Source organism: Tachysurus vachellii, chromosome 2 (assembly GCF_030014155.1).
Source record: "Tachysurus vachellii isolate PV-2020 chromosome 2, HZAU_Pvac_v1, whole genome shotgun sequence".
Lineage (NCBI taxonomy): Eukaryota > Metazoa > Chordata > Actinopteri > Siluriformes > Bagridae > Tachysurus > Tachysurus vachellii.
In genome coordinates this window covers 17,836,138-17,852,606 of record NC_083461.1, presented here as the reverse complement: position 1 = coordinate 17,852,606, position 16,469 = coordinate 17,836,138, and the positions used below count along the sequence as shown (strand labels likewise).

Below are 16,469 nucleotides of genomic sequence, written 5' to 3'. Positions count from 1 at the left end.
CTGTATGTACTTTTCTACTATGAACACAATTGTATCAGTTGAGAAAACAAATCCTTATCAGTGAGTCAGTGAAATCAGTGAGCTAATGTGTAATTGTATATGGAAATCATAAAGTAATTATTACTGATTATATCTAGTATTTGAGGGAGTGGACAAAGAGGCATAGCAGCATGGGGAGTGGCAATGTTGCCTTACAGTGCTAGGGCTCAGGATTTTGAAACTTAGAGAGCCAGGCCTTAAAATGACTGCTTCACTGATCACTGACTAGGGTGCTGATATCCATGATTTCCACTCACCTTTCAAAAACATGGCAGTATATGGTTTGCTATGCTAAATTGTCCTTAATATGTGAATGAGCATGGAATATGGTGTACTGCGAAGGACTGGCATCTTATCTGTAGATAATTCATGTGCAGTGTTATAGAGATGGACTAGGATCAATTACAATCTTGATCATGATAAAAACAGTTCCTGCTTGGTTTCCTTACTCTCCACATATTGTTTATTCATGCAAAGCAACTTACAGGTTAAACAGCTTCATAAAAAACAGCTGTGGCATTTGGATCTAAACTCACATTCTTCCAGTCAAGAGTACAGTCTCCTGACCACTGCGCTAATTTCTCTGCCTGTCTTGATGCTAGTTTCCTTCCAGAATAATTGGAAATGCAAATTGCTGAAAAAACTCTGAAGCACGTGGTTGTTGGCAATCATTACCATGCTTAAAACAAAGCCAATTAGCTTGTCTTTACAAAGGCATTTATTTAAAGTGTGTCAGTTTTTGTGCTTTGTATAATGCATCCAGTCATGAGAAGCAGAAAGTCAGGAAATGTCCCAGTGTTGTCAGACAGAGATGCAGTGGAGAGCATTATGCTACCTTCAATTTAATCCAGCATGACCGAATTGGCAGTGGTCAGTGATGGTCTGGAGAGGAATATCCTTGGAGAGTGGCACATACATGTGCTTTTAGATGCTGGGTTAAAATCCTTAGAGCCTCTGTCAGACCGCTGGTGCAGTGGGCCCTGGGTTCCCTTTTGGCGTATTACAATGCCCCGGCTCATGTGGCCAGAGTGTGTAGGCTGTTTCTGGATGATGAAGGCACTGATGCTATTGACTGACCCTCACATTCCCCAGACCTGAATCCAACTGAGAACCTCTGGGATATTATGTATGTAGCCTCCAAAGCGACCAAGTAGCACCACAGACAGTTTAAGAACTTACTGACGCTTTGATCCAGATCTGGAAGGAGATCCTCCAGGACACCATCATCCATCTCATCAGGAGCATGCACAGACATTGTCAGGAGTGCATACAGGCATGTAGGGACTATACACACTACTTACTTACATTACGAGTTGCTGTGATGAAATTCAGTCCAGTAGGATCAGGTTGTAATTAAAAATTTTTTTTGAAGCCAGTCCAAAATAATCAATAGACTATTGTCACACCATTTTGTTCAACAAATTACTCAGTGCATTTATCATCTAAAAAAAAGTAAAGATTTTCATCTGGAAAACTTCATTCATCATCTTTATTTTTTTTAAGCAGTGTATTATGCTTCACAAGTTTAACTTTCTGATACGTGAATTCACTTACTGTACATGTAACGGGGTAGACATTTTGAAATTGGGCTTGCTTTCTGTTAATATGACACTGTAATTAATTTAAGTCTTAAAGCCCAAACAAAAAGATCATTTTGTTGTTTGTAATCAGTTATTTGCTCATTCCAAAGCATTATCTTTATAAATATTTGTAAAACTAATGCTTATTAATATATTATCAAAGGTCGTCTAGCTTCTCAGGTGAGGATATTCACACAGCTATATACATGTGAGCAACCATCAGATGATCATGTGCTCTCATAGCACCGTCTGAACAAAACATTCATAAGTCTTCTCCAGGTTAGGCCAGAATCCTAATAATCAGCTCATTTTCAGCTTTCTTGGAAAACAAAAAAGCAATAACAAAAAATAAATAAATAAATAAATGAAACACACCATTAGAACAGAAATGATGGAGCTTTTAATTTATGTAAAAAATGCATTTACCCACTGAAGCAGAACAACATCTACCACATATTTTTTCTTGTGGAACACATCTCATTCGAGCCATCTCCTTCAGCTGTTTGAACAACGTAAAAATAATAATAATAATAATAATAATAATAATAACGGGCAACTGTCAACTGGAAAACACTAAGTTAACACAGCCAAGGACATACTGAAAACATAAAAGGGTCAAGGGAGTAAAGGAAATAGCATTAATGAGTTAAGTGCAGTGTGGTCCGAATCAAAGCAGATTCTCCTCAATCTCTCTTCCTTTACGGTTCCTTCCTAAGGAACCAGTTCAGGTACAGTATATGCTCTCTACACATTTCATGCAAGCTCTGATGAAATATTTCAGTGAAATACAAATGGAAGTATATTCCTTATTTTATAGGTTATCTGTTAAAATATGAAAAAAAAAAAAAAAGCTCTTGAGGAGGTGAGAAACGTCATTTGGATTTGTTTTAACTGAAATAACACAAGTCCTCTATTAATAGTGTTTTCTTTGAGGAAGCAATTACATTCACTTCTATAAATGTACGAGTTCATATGTTTGGGGGAAAAAAAATAAAAATTAAAAAAGAAAAGGCGAGAAAATGTGTGATAAATGCCATTGAACTCACTTTAGCACTGTTTTTGTTGTTAAATACCTTGTGCTGTGGAGAACATAAATACAGACAAATTATATCCTAAGATACACATGTACAACAAATTACTGCATATCTACTAAGGACTGGATTAGGTAGGTCGACATTGAGCGAGGCTAGCTGCCATGATAGAGGAAAAAAAATCTCCTCATTCTACTTTTGCTGAAGAGAATTGTATTTAAAGAAAAGGAAAACTCTGAGTTGCCACTGTGTGCAGGTTCACAGCTTAACAACCAACCTCTTTTTTTTTTTTAAAACTTCTTTTTTTATTTGCTATTTGGCAATTTCTTATGTGACCTCTTTAAATTTAAACCATTTGCTCAGTATATTTAACAACTTGCTGGATACAAAGGACATGGTGCCTATAATTTAGATCTACTGCATGTACAATATAAATCCATCAAAAATTATGCTACGGTTAAGATAAACCATAGATGATCAGCCTATATGGTGTAATTACCTGCATACACAGGAGTGTTCGAATGTTACCTGCTGCTTCCTGAAGTTTAAAACGGACTCGTTATATTTCCAGCATGTTAGGCTGCCAGCTATTCGTCCAAAGAACGCAAAATCCATATCGCAATCTCTTCACCTTCCAAGTTCTGCCCAGAGGTAGAAGAGATGGTGGCATGGACCTTCCTGCTAAGTTTGATCTAAAGTACATTTCGTAGCTTTAAGTACACTATATCAATATATGTATGCATATGTCAGTGAGTACTTAAATATTTTGCTAAAAGGTCTCCTGTCACTCTCTTGTCATCCACTTCTAGTTGTCTTCCTCACAAACTCATCACGTCTTTCTTCAACTCTGCACGTGTCTGTGCCATCTTGAAATTACTTCTCTCTGCCAATTTGCTTCTCACTTTCCAGTTTGGCACCTTAGACTGAACAACAGATAACGTGGGTTTTATGGTGAGTGTGGTCTCAACTAAGAAGGGCTTGTGAGGTTAAAGGAAAGTGATGTGGCAGCTCTAATTGGTGGTGTCCCTCTCTGCTGCGGCGGGAACGGCCCCCGTGTCCCCTCCATTATCAGCCTTGAGCCGTTTGGGGTCAGGCTGCTCGGACTGGTCACCGTTCTGCCTTTTGGTGGGCAAACAAGCTGATGCAGAGGCATGAGTGGCCAGCATGTGAAGAGGACTGGCTACTGGGCGAAACAGAAAACAATATAAACAGAAAAATAAATTTTCAAAAATCAAAAAGTTAAAAATGTCCATATTTTTATGATGTGCCATTTTTTATTATACACTCCCTCCAGGGTTGAGCATTTTTTTGCGATTGTAAAAAACAAACAAACAAACAAAAAAAACAAACAAAAAAAAAAAAAACAACCCTACTTAAATCGATGAAACTGCAAGCACATGATTCTTCTTGTAAGCTCCTGCCAGTAAGGACACATGTACTGACTTTATGATTGCTTTTTGTTTAGTGAATTTCTGTTATGATGTGAAACTGTATATTTAAATATTGTGGCGTTTGCTTGAATTTGCTTTCATTTCTCTGATTGCAAAACCCTGGAGAAACTGATTATTATTTCGCAGTACTTTCCATCAGATTTTGTAAAGAACATTTTCAGTCAATGGTTCTAAACACAGAGCTCATAGTTGAGGTAGTAATCATGTAAATCTATTCTCACTACCAGCTGTGTGTAATATTACTCCTTTCTCCAAGTGCTCAGGCATATCCTCAAGCAAAGAAAATAATTCAAATGTTGGTCAGAGCATCTAATGATAAATATGTTATTTTCTTTAAGAGTTTCTGCCAATAATACCTGTTTAGCATCTGTTATTTTAACAAAATGATGCAAACTGTTTTTTTTGTTAATCTTTCCTAGGCTGTTCACCTGCAGTGATCATGCTGTGTAATTAGCCAGTTTAACAAACAGCAGTGAAAACATTCAGTCCGCCTAAAGATGTGAACAGGTTCTCTTATTTGATGAAGATGTTACAGCTATGTACCAAGCTAAAATGGTAAGACCATAAGAACCGCTCACTTTTCACTTTGGGATGTAATCAGAGTTTAAAAGGCTAGAACATACTTGATTGAGAGAGATTATTTAAAACAAAAAACAGCTTGGTTCATGATTTTTCAGAGCCAATATCTGAGTATGTGCAGAGATTTTTCCATCCAAAACACAATGTGTCTTTTGTAGTAATTAATGTTTTAAACAGCTTTTTTAAACATGTGGAGGTTCCTTACCAGTGTTTGTTGATCCTTGAATGGCAGCCACAACATGTGTGCCGTTTTGTGTGATGGCCTTAACAGGAAGCTGATGCTGTCCCAGTGGTGCCTGCTGCACTATAGTAACTGTCTGTATGGGAGTGGCTGCAGATGTCTGAAGGACACGAGTAGCTGCACCTATAGAGGCAGTTGTGATGGCAGGCACAGGTTCTACTTTCACTGGGAAAGAAAAAAATAGAGGAAGTGATGGAACTTGCATTGTTTAGCACTTAAAAACAATTTGAATGCCAATTTACATGAAACGTGATGTCAAAATTCAAGTGCTCACCTTTGACCTCTTTGTGATCCCCATTCTCTTGTGGTTCTGTTTTGCACACAATTTTCTCTTCTGCTTTGCGCGCATTGGCTGTAGCGAAACCTGTAACGGCAGTCACTGAGACGGCAGGGATCTGGTGCACCACATGGAGGGTCTGCATGATAGGCTGCTGGGAGGTGGATGTGGTGACTGGTGCAGCCACGGCGTAGCTCACTGGTTTGAGGCTCTGCGGGAGCTGCTGCTGGACAGTGATCAGCACAGGCTGGCTGGAGACTGGAGAGCCTGTGAGAGAAGCAGCATCAACTTGAGCTCTATGCTTCAAATTGGAACAAAACTGCCTAATAACCTCTAACCTTGTTTAATACTTGACAAAATAAAATCCAAACTGTTTTCATCATCTGCTGCCTTTTTTTATTACAAACAGGAAAAAGGGGGACTATCGATAACAACACCATCCAATACTATGACAGTGTTGCAACCTCACACCTAAGATTATCTGATCTCTCAGGAGTTTCAGTACATGTTTTTGCTGTGTCCCCTAGAGTTGTATCAACATAGCTACACTAAATTGCCGGCTTGTGTGACTAAGTGTGTGATGTCTTCATTTGTGCATGGTGCAACAGATTCATATCCCAAGCACATTATATTCCATACCATGCCAGTCATCCTGTAAGTGATGACTTTCCTCTTAGATGTGTCTCTATCTTTATACCTGCTTTTATTCATAGCTATTTTTACAGCCACATTTAGGAAACCTGTGTATTTACCCATTATATTATTATTTGCAGAAAGCCGAGGCAAGTTGATAAAATTTCCACAAAGGTTAAAGGAAATACATTTTCTTATAGTAGACATGCAAGACGAAGAATATAGTCAGAAAAAACTGTTTTGGCTATTTCTACTCATTGCTTCAGACATACCTGGTGTGTTCTGTGCAAATCGAGCCTCTTGGATGACTGCTAGTTTGGGCTGAACTGCAACAGCTGGAGTAGAAGCAGAGGCAGGGGAAGGATCGGGGTCAGTGGGAACAGGAGAGCCTTCTCGTGACAGGCTGTCTGGAGTCTGTACACCACTAGAATGGGCTGACAGCACCCCCGTGTGGTTAGGAGAGGCTGGGGCACTCCTGGAACAGACAATATTGAAAATAAGATGCCGTGAAATAAAATAAAGCATTTTAATTCATGATAAAAGAAGACTGAGCTTCAGAGGCCTGTGGCTTTAAATACCGGGAGGACTGCGGGCCAAGTGGGGTCCTGAAGCAGGGAACACCACGAGGCCTTCTTTTACGAAAAGCCTGATCCATCAGCTTTTCCTCTGTGGAGGGGTCTATCCTCCAGAACGAGCCTTTGCCAGGCTCTTCTTGAGATCTGGGCACTTTGATAAAGTAGCGGTTTAAGGACAGATTGTGGCGAATAGAATTCTGGGTAGAAAAAGAAAACAAAAGAGGAGACAATTAAAGTGTTATCTGTACTCTTCTGAACAACAAAAGTGAACATCACATTTTAAAAGACACTTCAAAAGGTCAGTAAATGCTAACCTGCCAGCCCTTGTCTGCAGTTCTGTAGTATGGGTAGTTTTTAGTGATGTGGGTGTAAATTCCATTCAGAGTGAGCTGTTTATCTGGAGCCATGGTAATCGCTTGGACGATCAGTTGGGCATACGAATAGGGTGGTTTGGAGTCATCCTGTTGTACACACACAAAAATCATATTTTAAAGCAGGGAGTAATTAGAATGAATTTTGCATTAGTCTCTGTGTCTCAAGGTGCCTGTACACGGTTCTGCTGCAGAAACACTGCATTCTAATGCACACCATGTGGTAAACAGCTTTGTATTATTTGATGAATCCAATGATGCAATTGCAAATTTCATTATGACATTTTTCTATGAAAGCAGACAAATTGCATCAGAGCTCGGCTGAAAACTCCAATATTGCAGATTATATTGTTTATGAACAAGTATCCAGTGAGTTACTGCAGTGTGAAACCTTTAAAAAGAAATGACGTAATTGTACATCTGATTCTGTATGAGGCAAAACCAGATTATGTTTAAAACTGGATCATTAAATGTTTAAAGCTGCAGGGAACTTAAATCTGTGACATGTATGTATGCAATCAATAGGCAGAATAAGAAACAGGCTATTTGTTATACTATACTGCTTATAATTAAGTGAAATGAAATTAACCTTGCACACAAGCTTCTCTACACTTTCTCTTTATAGTCAATCAGGAATGCCAAAAGGGGTTTCTGCTAAGCAACTTCTTTTTTTACAGGCCACATTGGTGTACTAGCTAAAGACAAACAGCATGCCTATGGTGAATGCCAGATCTTACCACAGTCAAGCGTATAGGAGCATTTTGGCATCCTGACAAGTTAAGAGACTCATGGGCATTGATTGGTGAAACGAAACCTTACAGTGTAATTCAATCCAGGCTAGAGAAATCACCATGGCGATTGGGAACTTCATATCTGGTAGTGGAAAAGTGCAAGGTTCAAAAACACATCTAAGGCTAGATAGAGCTTTGTGACTGAAAGCACTGCTAGCTCACAACAAATAAAAGTCAGACAACCCAGAGTGACACCAGAGAAAGCTTCATTTTGTTTCTTTATATGATATTAAAGTTCTGAATGTATATCAAGCCAACACTGTCATTTTCAGTTATTGTACTGTAACTCTGAATAGTTTAAATCAGTAGAAACTATCACACTCGGGCTATGGCTTTTATTTGCTGTATTGAAAATTTATAAGAAATCTGTTTCACCTCAACTGATCAGATTATTGCTGAAAACTAGGAGTGTTTGTTAGAATGCGGTTTGAAGTAAGGAGTTGAACCAAGCAAATGCTGCAATATTTGAAGGAGCGTGCAATTTATCATCATTGCCGGAGATTTGAGCCAATACGCGTCATCTGGCTACACCATGACATTCATTCAGCGAAGGCCCTCGAGTCACATGCGGCAACCATGAGTACAGCAATCAATCACAACCAAAAGTCTTGTCAATGGTGTCAAGTTTGTCATCAATAAAATATTCAGGGAGTGAGAAATCTTTGTCCAAAACCCCCCATTTTTCTGGAAATTCATACGAATATCTCTAAATTTATTACTCAAACATGCAAATGTTAGTCTCTGGATTTGTCTGTGTGCACAAGACATCATCCACAATCTGTGAGACCAAGTACTAATCTTTTACAGCTGGTCAAACTTAACCAAGAAGTTTGATTCTGAATGGTCATACCTTCGGACTGTCTCCTCCAGAGGCTTCTTTGTCGTTTTCAGACTGCGAGTTGTCCCCTATGAGCTCGGCTGTGAGCCCACGTCCTACTCTGTAACTGGACAGTCCTGCTCCTCGAGGACTGGATGGACATGAGTTTGCAGCACTTAGGAAACACAAGATGACAGAACAAGAGAAAAATTTAAAAAAAAATGCATACACTCTTAACAGAGCTCTTAAAATGTATTATGTCCTGTAGCTGCAAATTACCAACATGACTTGCATTTTGTCCTTATTGAATCCAAGGTATTTAGGCATAGCTGCACTTCTGGTTGCCATTGTCATTTTAAATGCAGTAGTATACTGAATAGATGACATTTGATGACTGTACAGCAGTTGTCATCTGTTCCAGTCTGTTTTCATGTGCTGAAGATTGAACCAGATAAACAAATACGTTGTCCTGGATTTCTGCCTTAAAGAATTGTTTACCAAGCCACATTGTTTACCAAGGCAATGGGTCACCTTTATTACACTTTGAGGCATACTGACATGATTTTTAGGCAGTCTTCAGAATTCCTCCTGCTCCTACCGTCCACAGTCAAACCTTTATAATCTAAACAGTGAGCTGCCTGGGTAGGCAACATTTTCAGACACCAACAGACATCCTGCTGTGTAATAAAGTAGCAAGTAAAGAATTTGCAAGTAGCACTGCACACCTGGTGGACTGAACTGCTCCTCTAAACCTAAACTTAAATATTTGTCGACATTTTGTGTCAAGTGTTAGTTTGTGTTAGTCTCCTAGCCAGGTATATCAGCAACAGTCTGATTAATCAAGCCACAATAAAGGACACAAGCGAACAATGTTTGTAAATAACCTGTCTACGGAGTTTCACATTTATCACTTACTCACAATAATTCTCTCTCAAAATGTCCATATGTCCAAAAAACAAACAAACAACAAAAAAAAGCTTTAACATTCCCGATTTTATCAATTCCAACACAGGTTTATTCCTTTAAATTTGCCCTATTTTATTTATGCAAGTTCCTAATCTTCTAACACAACATAGAGGGAGTTCTGTCACAAACACTAGCTTGTTTTTATCTAGAATAGAAGCGCCATATTAAAGTCATATTAAATATCAGTGAAACTACAGCCAGGCCAGTGTATTTTAAGGAGGTCATACAACCAAGCTGACTTCTTGGCTAAGCAAAACAAACACAGTACAAAACTCAATCATAAAACCAAATGTCTTATTCTGTGTGAAATAGGTGCTTTTGGTGCTGAGGAATAACTACCAATGGGCTATACAGTACTGTCACTTCAAGCTGATAGTCTTTCACGCAAAATCTGTAATGCAGCCAAATGGAACAGGTAGAGAAGCTAAAGCAAGTCCATAACTACAGTACTGTAGTGCATTAATAGCTTGGCAATCCCAGAGCAACAGTAAATCACCTCTTTAAAAACCACAATGTATGTAAGGTGCAGGGCCACAGCCAGGAGCTAGAACAGAATTAGCCGTTCCAATGACACGGACAGTATCCATCAGTATTTAATACTAGCGTAATGCCCTTTAATCTTCATTAAGCGGTGACCCAAATGTAACCAAATATGTTCAGATCTGTAAAAGGTAACGGTGTAACGGGTATGAGGCCTAAAGAGATTCAAGAGTCTATATATATTAAAACCACACGTGAATTTACACTAGCCAAAAGTAGGACAATCAATGCATAACAAAATCCAAAGAAACATTCCGTCGGGCGGAATCCTCATATCTCCAAAACCGTTATTTTTCAGGAAATGAAAAAAACGCTGTACCTTATCTGCAGTGCACAGGGTTTAGTCCGCGTTGCAGTGGATTGTCTTGCGCTAAATTCCTGTCCTCAGACGAGCACCAGAACTAGCGGGGGGCAAGATTTTTTTTCTTTGAGCCCAGTGTTTTGAAGACATTTACCTCAGAAGACGTGTTGATTTGTTGCGACTCTTATTAGGGAGAAATATGCCGCAAAGCTCTCCCGTAGAGTGAGGGAGAGGTGGACAGTTTAAGTGTCCAATGGAGTTATGAGATTTGCGCTCAAGTTATTTTTCAAGACTTTAGATTGGTTAATAACTTGTAAAAATAACAGACCCACGTTGGGACTGACCAATAGCATCGATATAGCATCGAAAAAATATGGAAATGACCAAATTTGGACATACGAGGTTTCCGCCCGACAGCGACGATTTAAAAATATACAGTAATTTACACTATCTCTAAAAACCCAGAGAACATTTGCACATATACTGAGATACTGAGATAAATATGCGCTTATACAGTGATCACAGCACAATGTGTTCCATGTTTCTTAAAACACTATAAATGGATCTATAATAAATTATCTGGCTTCACAGAGAATTCAAGTGACTTCAAATTAAACAAGTTGCAGAAATGTTGTGTGTGTTGTGATCATCAGGTACAACATAAAATTTCTTTATTTGGACATATTAATTATTGTAATGGGGAATTGAGGTGAGTACTTACTGCAGAAATCTATAACCATGTCTGGGTTTGTCACATTTCAAACTTAGCGATTGGTCTATATCTACTTTGCCACATCCGGGAGCTCTTTTGTCGTATCAGGTTAGTCAGCTGAGATAACGAGCCTGACTACTGCCATGTAAATCAGCACCAAAGCTATCTTATAATCTTAATCAAATTATTGTCAAACAGTGCTGTGCAATAACCAGTACCAAAACAATCCAGACCTCAGCTGGTTCAAGTTCATGAGACAGCTTATCAACAATTTTCACCTGTACGATAATTATTGAGGGAATGACTGCATTAAATGCAAAGCAGTCATCTAATAAACTGCATCTTCTTCTGATATAGAAGTAAAGCGAGATGTATAGGCTTTCATTCAATCCAATACCAGTCATTAAATGTGTTTCGGTAGCAGGAAACAAAATTTACATTATAGGCAAAAAAAAAACCCACCATGCGATATCCTAAAAGTACAAGGTACATGGCGTTGTTTAAAGAATGGATTATAAATGTCCATGAGAACAGAGGTAAACTGTTCTGTGAGAACAGTCTTTTTGGGCAGCTTCCCAGCCTTTGTCCTGGAAAGAGCCTTTTGCTTTTCAAGCTCTAATAAAACTAGATTAGTTAATTTGCTGAAATCAATAAAAGTAAAATGGTGGACATTAGTATTCATAAATTCAGGCAGTGTGGCGTTACCTTCTGCCAGCAACTCTGGATTTAGGCTTAAAGTGGGCAAAATTTGATAAAGCGGTTGGCCAGTTTGTACCTGGGATGGTCTCCAGTTTTGAAGACGATCGTGTGTACTTTAAGCTTGGTTGTCATATCCGAGATAAACCAAAGCTTTTGATTCTCTGAAGAGTATGCAGCAGCACAGAAATTCTACTGATATGAAAAAAAATCCTAATCTATACCCTCAAACATCCTTGAAAAACAGCATCAGTTGTCCAGCACCAGATTTGTTTTGTGTTTTATTAGATCTAGCCCTTTGAGTATACACTGGCTTTTAATCTGATAAGTGATGAGATTTACTATACAAAATAAATGCTTTGTTAATATTGTTAGCAAAGCAGGCCAGGAAATTCTTTCGTCCATTTGAATGTGTAACATGCTGTATACGCCAAGATTTTAATTACAAATATGTAGAGATACTAATATGCACTGCCCATAGGTGTGAGAGCATGTGAGTGTGTAAGAGTGTGTGTGAGCATGGTGCCATGTGATGGCCTGGCATCACATCTAGGGTGTGTCCCTGCCTCCCGGTGTTAGTGGGAGAGGCTCCAGACCACAGCAACCGTGACCAGGTTAAAATGGTCCCTTCATCTTCAGTAAAGATACAAACACATTCTGTGCTTTCTGTATAAACTATACAACAAATTACACTGCATTATTACACACTAATTACTAAATCCCACACTTGGGTGCCTTTTATATTTTTCTTATTCATTTTCATAAAACCGGTGCAAGGGAATAACGTCCAAAAAAAAACGATTTCCAAACCCGCTTAGCAATAAAGGCTGTCGTTAATTTCATTATAGTGTCCTGACATTTCTGAAAATATCTGCAGTCTCACCTTAAAATGACATGGACAGTGATGAGAGCATAGGATCATCTAGATGCATTCAGATCGCTTCCCAAATCAGCAGCCACTCACCGAGCAAAGACAACAGGGTTGACAGGGACACTTCACATTGCTCTAGTGTGCATTAACCGTCAAGGTGAGCACCAAACCCTCTGGACCCACATATAATGCAGGGAAAATTAATAATAATTGCTTGAATTGAATAGGAAATAATTAAAGAAGTAAATATGAGAGGTAAAAAATAACAATAAAAGGCATATATTAGTAGATTAGCCCCATTTGAGATAGAGTTTGACTTGCTCAATAATGTATATTTATCTGTGATTCTATTTCCTTTCAGTAGGTATAATTAATTATTGATCATTTCTTTTTAGGAATTCCAGTTCATCAGCTTGCTGTTTAAGATGATTTGCAACTGAACTTATCTAAAAGTTTTTGGATTTCAAAATTCGCACATGAAATTCTTGTAATTTGGGATAAAAAGGAAGGAAGAAAAGAAAAAAGTGAGGGACTAAAAGGTTACTCGACATTTAGAAGGGCAACACAGACATAAAGCATGTATTTTAAAAAAAATCTGATAGCATGACAGTATGTCTGCTGTACTCAAATTATAGTTTTTGCCTGGTATTTTTTTCACCAACAACACAAATGCATTAGAGATTTCATCCATGAAATAAATGATATAAACATAAAATATAGGTCAGTTTGCAATTGCTGACTCATAACATGGTGTAAAAAATGCAGACCATCACATGCCTTATCTAACATATTTACTGCTTTCTTCATAATTGTGCACAAATTGTTTGATTTATGTTGATTTATTCACAGCTTTAATAAAACCAGTTTAGGCTTAAAATAAAGACTCCCATTTTGTGCAGGACCTGTGACTACACATGGACGTTCCTCTCTAATAACAAACAGCTGCAAAGCCAACTGTCTAAATAATGACTGCGTGAAAAACACTTGAAATACGTTCGTGTTTACATCACCAGCTCAACCTCAGGTTTCTGAATAAGGAAAAGGCTGCAGTGAATGTTCTCATTGATGACTGTTCCCACTCCCAAAAGCAGACTCGGTGAGGATTTTCCTCTGAAATTCAAACTTAGTACCTTAACTTTTACCAAACTTAGTAAAAAAATCCTAGCACTCAGACACACATGGGTGTGTGAGCTTGTCCATAGACAAGGCAAGTAACAGAAATAACAGTGAGGTAATAGTTCTTTGTCTGCTGCTTAATAATTAAAACTTTTACCAAAGTAACCACAGTCTCATCCACTTTGTAGTATAGCTAGACTGAGGCTTGTGATTTCATGAGTCAAAATTTACCTAAAGTAAAATAGACGAAGTAAAAGTATGCGATTTACAACAGATGCAAACGGGCATCTCTCACAACACTGGCCCTTTCCCTTTCAGTCAATTATATTCTACTAGGTGAATTCATACTTTTGGTCCTCCTGATTTTTGAAGAAAGCAGCAGAAAAGCATAATTTTCAAGTGTATCCGATATCACTGTAGCGAGGGTTCCGAAATAATCATTGTTACAGCTAAAACAGATGTTTGCACACACGTCACTGGTTCTGGCTAATAAATCAACCCTTCAGAAATATTTAACAACAATGCTCAGAATCACATGAATCTTATCATCCGAAAAAACAAAAATATAACCTGAATTTGGTTCACTATTCATAACGCATGTTAAAAAGCATATCCGCTAAATGAGCAAATTCTGAAAATGCTGCAGACAGGTTCAGACTCACGCTCTCTAATTCTACTAACACTTTGCTGTACTTAACAGTACAGCTGTATTTTCCAATCACCTGCTCTTGAAAATGATCAAACGCATACAAACTACCAGGAATTTCTTCTACAGAAATAGGTGCTGAATATGAATATGGAGGTGATGATGTACCTGATTGTCCCTGTGGGAGAGGGAAGAGGACTCATCAGGTGGGCAATGTTATCTGGAATGTTGATGGTCAGGGGAGAGATCTGGGGCTGGACGGCTTTCACGGGTGACTCTGCGGCGTTCTTCTTATCCTTCTTGTTGCTTGACAGGGCGGTGAACGTAATCTTGATGTTTGTGCTGGGGAAGCGAAATGTGCACCTTTAAGAGAAAAGAGGACAACATTCATGGGTCATTTGAACATAGTCTCTAAAGAGATTTGCAGTGAATAGTGTATTTTGCAACGATATTTAAAAAAATAAGCTTAAACCTTTGTATCATCAAGACTCGAGGTAGCAGAGAAGTAAACAAGGCACAGGCCCAATTGCCAGGCAGTAATAGAACCCACAAGCATCTGTAGTTTATATATGGATACCAACATGACCAGCTTACATAAGGCTTATTCCTTTTTTATTAACACAAAGATATATTTGAAGCATTGCTAAATTTTCATAGACCTCGCTGAGACTGGCTTGAACTCCATGACATTTAGAATGCTTCATGCGACTCAAAACAAAAGTGTTGCACAGTCAAAGAATTTGTAAAACATGGACTAAATAACATTTTGTGTAGTTAAACTGTTGTGGTTCAAAACACAATGTTTTTTGTTTTTGTTTTTTACTCCATGTTCAACATTTTTAATCAGATAAATAAATACTGTGAAATGCTGTGAAAGTCCTCAGGTATTTTTAAAAAAAAAAAAAATGTAAAAGATGTAAATAAGATTTTAGACAGGTTTTGTCAAAAGTCCTAAAAGTAAAACTGATAATTTATCATCTCAAATTTTATTCTTGAAAAGTCAGCATTTTAAAAGAGTAAGCTGTGTTTTGTTTTTAGTTGTAACAAGAAATGCTTTCGATATTATGGATACATAAAGTGTTAAAAAAAAATTCACCAAACGTTACCGTCATCCAACACAATTAAGCCGAAAAGAAGGTAAAGTTTAATAACAAAAGACACGGACACGGCATTTGTTCGTATGGAAACACAATAAAGGAATCAAGATACCGACAAACTGCACACAGATGAGGAGCTTGAAGGGTTAAAAGACAGGATATCGCCCTGTAGCTAATCATTTTTCTCTATTCTAGTGTAAATAATTGATTATTTACACCATGTATACTGGAACACGTGAAGCCTTGAGATACGTGTATTGCTCCGAGGGATATGTGCTGCCGAAATTTCGTGTTAAAGACAGATAATGAAGGGGCGAGTGGACGTTAGCCGACATGCTAAACAACGCTGTTGCGGCTTTAGCAGGAAACATGAGAGACGTGTGTTGGTCCAAACAGACACGTGCTGCAGCGCAAAACAAAACAAAAAAACCCGCGGGGCGACCATGTAAAATGGGTTTAGCCGTGCGTTTAGGTTGATTTGGGTCTAGTGCTGTTATACACATTAGTGGTCTTACACTCGGGGAAGCTGGAGAGGAGGAGCCCCGCGTCTCTGAAATACCCCGTCCACGAACACCCCGTTTTTGCCGAGGCACCGCAGGTAGAAGTCTCCGCCGCCGGCGCCGTCCTCACCCGCGGTGAAAATCTCGAGGTGTCTGCGGGAGATGAAGCTCGAGTGGCCCATGCTCACGTCCACCGAGCCTTGCGATGAGTTGCGGCCAATAGTCACCGAGCGCTTCTTCATCAGGTACTCAAATTCTCGGCCCTCGAGCCGGGCCACTGCCGACCCCGACGTCCCCGCCATCTTTTTTTCTTGGCAATAAGTCTTTTGACGTTGGTTTAAAATGACGAGGCTTTTTAGTGGGGTGGTCGTGATGACTTTTGTTGTGGGTGGTTAAATTTGTAAAAATTTGGCTTGGGGGGGAATCAAATCGGAGGATGAATATGAAAACGGAGGAGCGTGCCAGTGCGGGGACAGCGGCTCCAACCCACCGCCGCAACAGAGAGAAAGAGGACAGGATCGGATCAAACCAAACAAACGATAGGGGCGGGGCGAACAATGACCGACAGCGCAACGGACCAATCCCGTTATAGATGATGTAGGCGACGCGATTTTTCACCGGTTAAGACCCAGAACAGTG

At 38.9% G+C, this 16,469-nt stretch overlaps 1 protein-coding gene across 2 annotated transcripts; it reads right to left on the bottom strand.

Moving 5' to 3' along the window:
* Positions 1 to 1,996: 1,996 nt before the first annotated feature.
* foxk2a (forkhead box K2a) lies at positions 1,997 to 16,346 on the bottom strand. 2 transcript variants are annotated; one of them, XM_060861233.1, is made up of 9 exons: positions 15,846 to 16,346; positions 14,402 to 14,596; positions 8,419 to 8,560; positions 6,721 to 6,867; positions 6,410 to 6,603; positions 6,104 to 6,306; positions 5,196 to 5,465; positions 4,886 to 5,086; positions 1,997 to 3,833 (listed from the first exon to the last, which is right to left on the bottom strand). In XM_060861233.1, exons 1-9 carry the CDS (start codon positions 16,130 to 16,132, stop codon positions 3,661 to 3,663), a joined length of 1,812 nt encoding a protein of 603 aa, XP_060717216.1. In that variant the 5' UTR covers positions 16,133 to 16,346; the 3' UTR covers positions 1,997 to 3,660. The 2 variants fall into 2 exon arrangements, with proteins under 2 accessions (XP_060717216.1, XP_060717225.1); XM_060861242.1 differs by having other exon boundaries at positions 1,997 to 3,830.
* Between the last annotated feature and the right edge of the window lie 123 nt (positions 16,347 to 16,469).